The 217-nt window shown below is 38.7% G+C and overlaps 1 protein-coding gene across 1 annotated transcript in view; it reads right to left on the minus strand.

Moving 5' to 3' along the window:
* LOC119594200 (lysosomal alpha-glucosidase-like) overlaps positions 1-217 on the minus strand; it is a 23350-nt gene that overhangs the window by 2137 nt on the left and 20996 nt on the right. The window contains exon 19 of the mRNA XM_037943271.1: positions 4-92. Coding sequence (XP_037799199.1) covers positions 4-92 — 89 coding nt within the window. The remainder of the gene's footprint in view (positions 1-3; positions 93-217) is intronic.

A 217-nucleotide genomic window follows, 5' to 3' on the forward strand; every position in this document is an offset into this window, starting at 1 on the left:
TACCAAGACTATCACCGTCATCCCAATAGAACTCTCCAGACGCTCGGCCTTTCTCATTGGGTGCAACCAGAAGACCTCTTTTCATCTTGCGACTTCAAGGAAAAGAAATAGTTTATGGATAAAAAATACTGCAAAATGTTTTATTTCTTCACTAAGCCTGTGAACAAATTCCAGTGAATGTCTGTCTACTTATGCATGCTCCTGTTTCATATATTGT

The sequence above is a fragment of the Penaeus monodon genome, chromosome 33 (assembly GCF_015228065.2).
Source record: "Penaeus monodon isolate SGIC_2016 chromosome 33, NSTDA_Pmon_1, whole genome shotgun sequence".
In the NCBI taxonomy this organism is placed as follows: Eukaryota; Metazoa; Arthropoda; class Malacostraca; order Decapoda; family Penaeidae; genus Penaeus; species Penaeus monodon.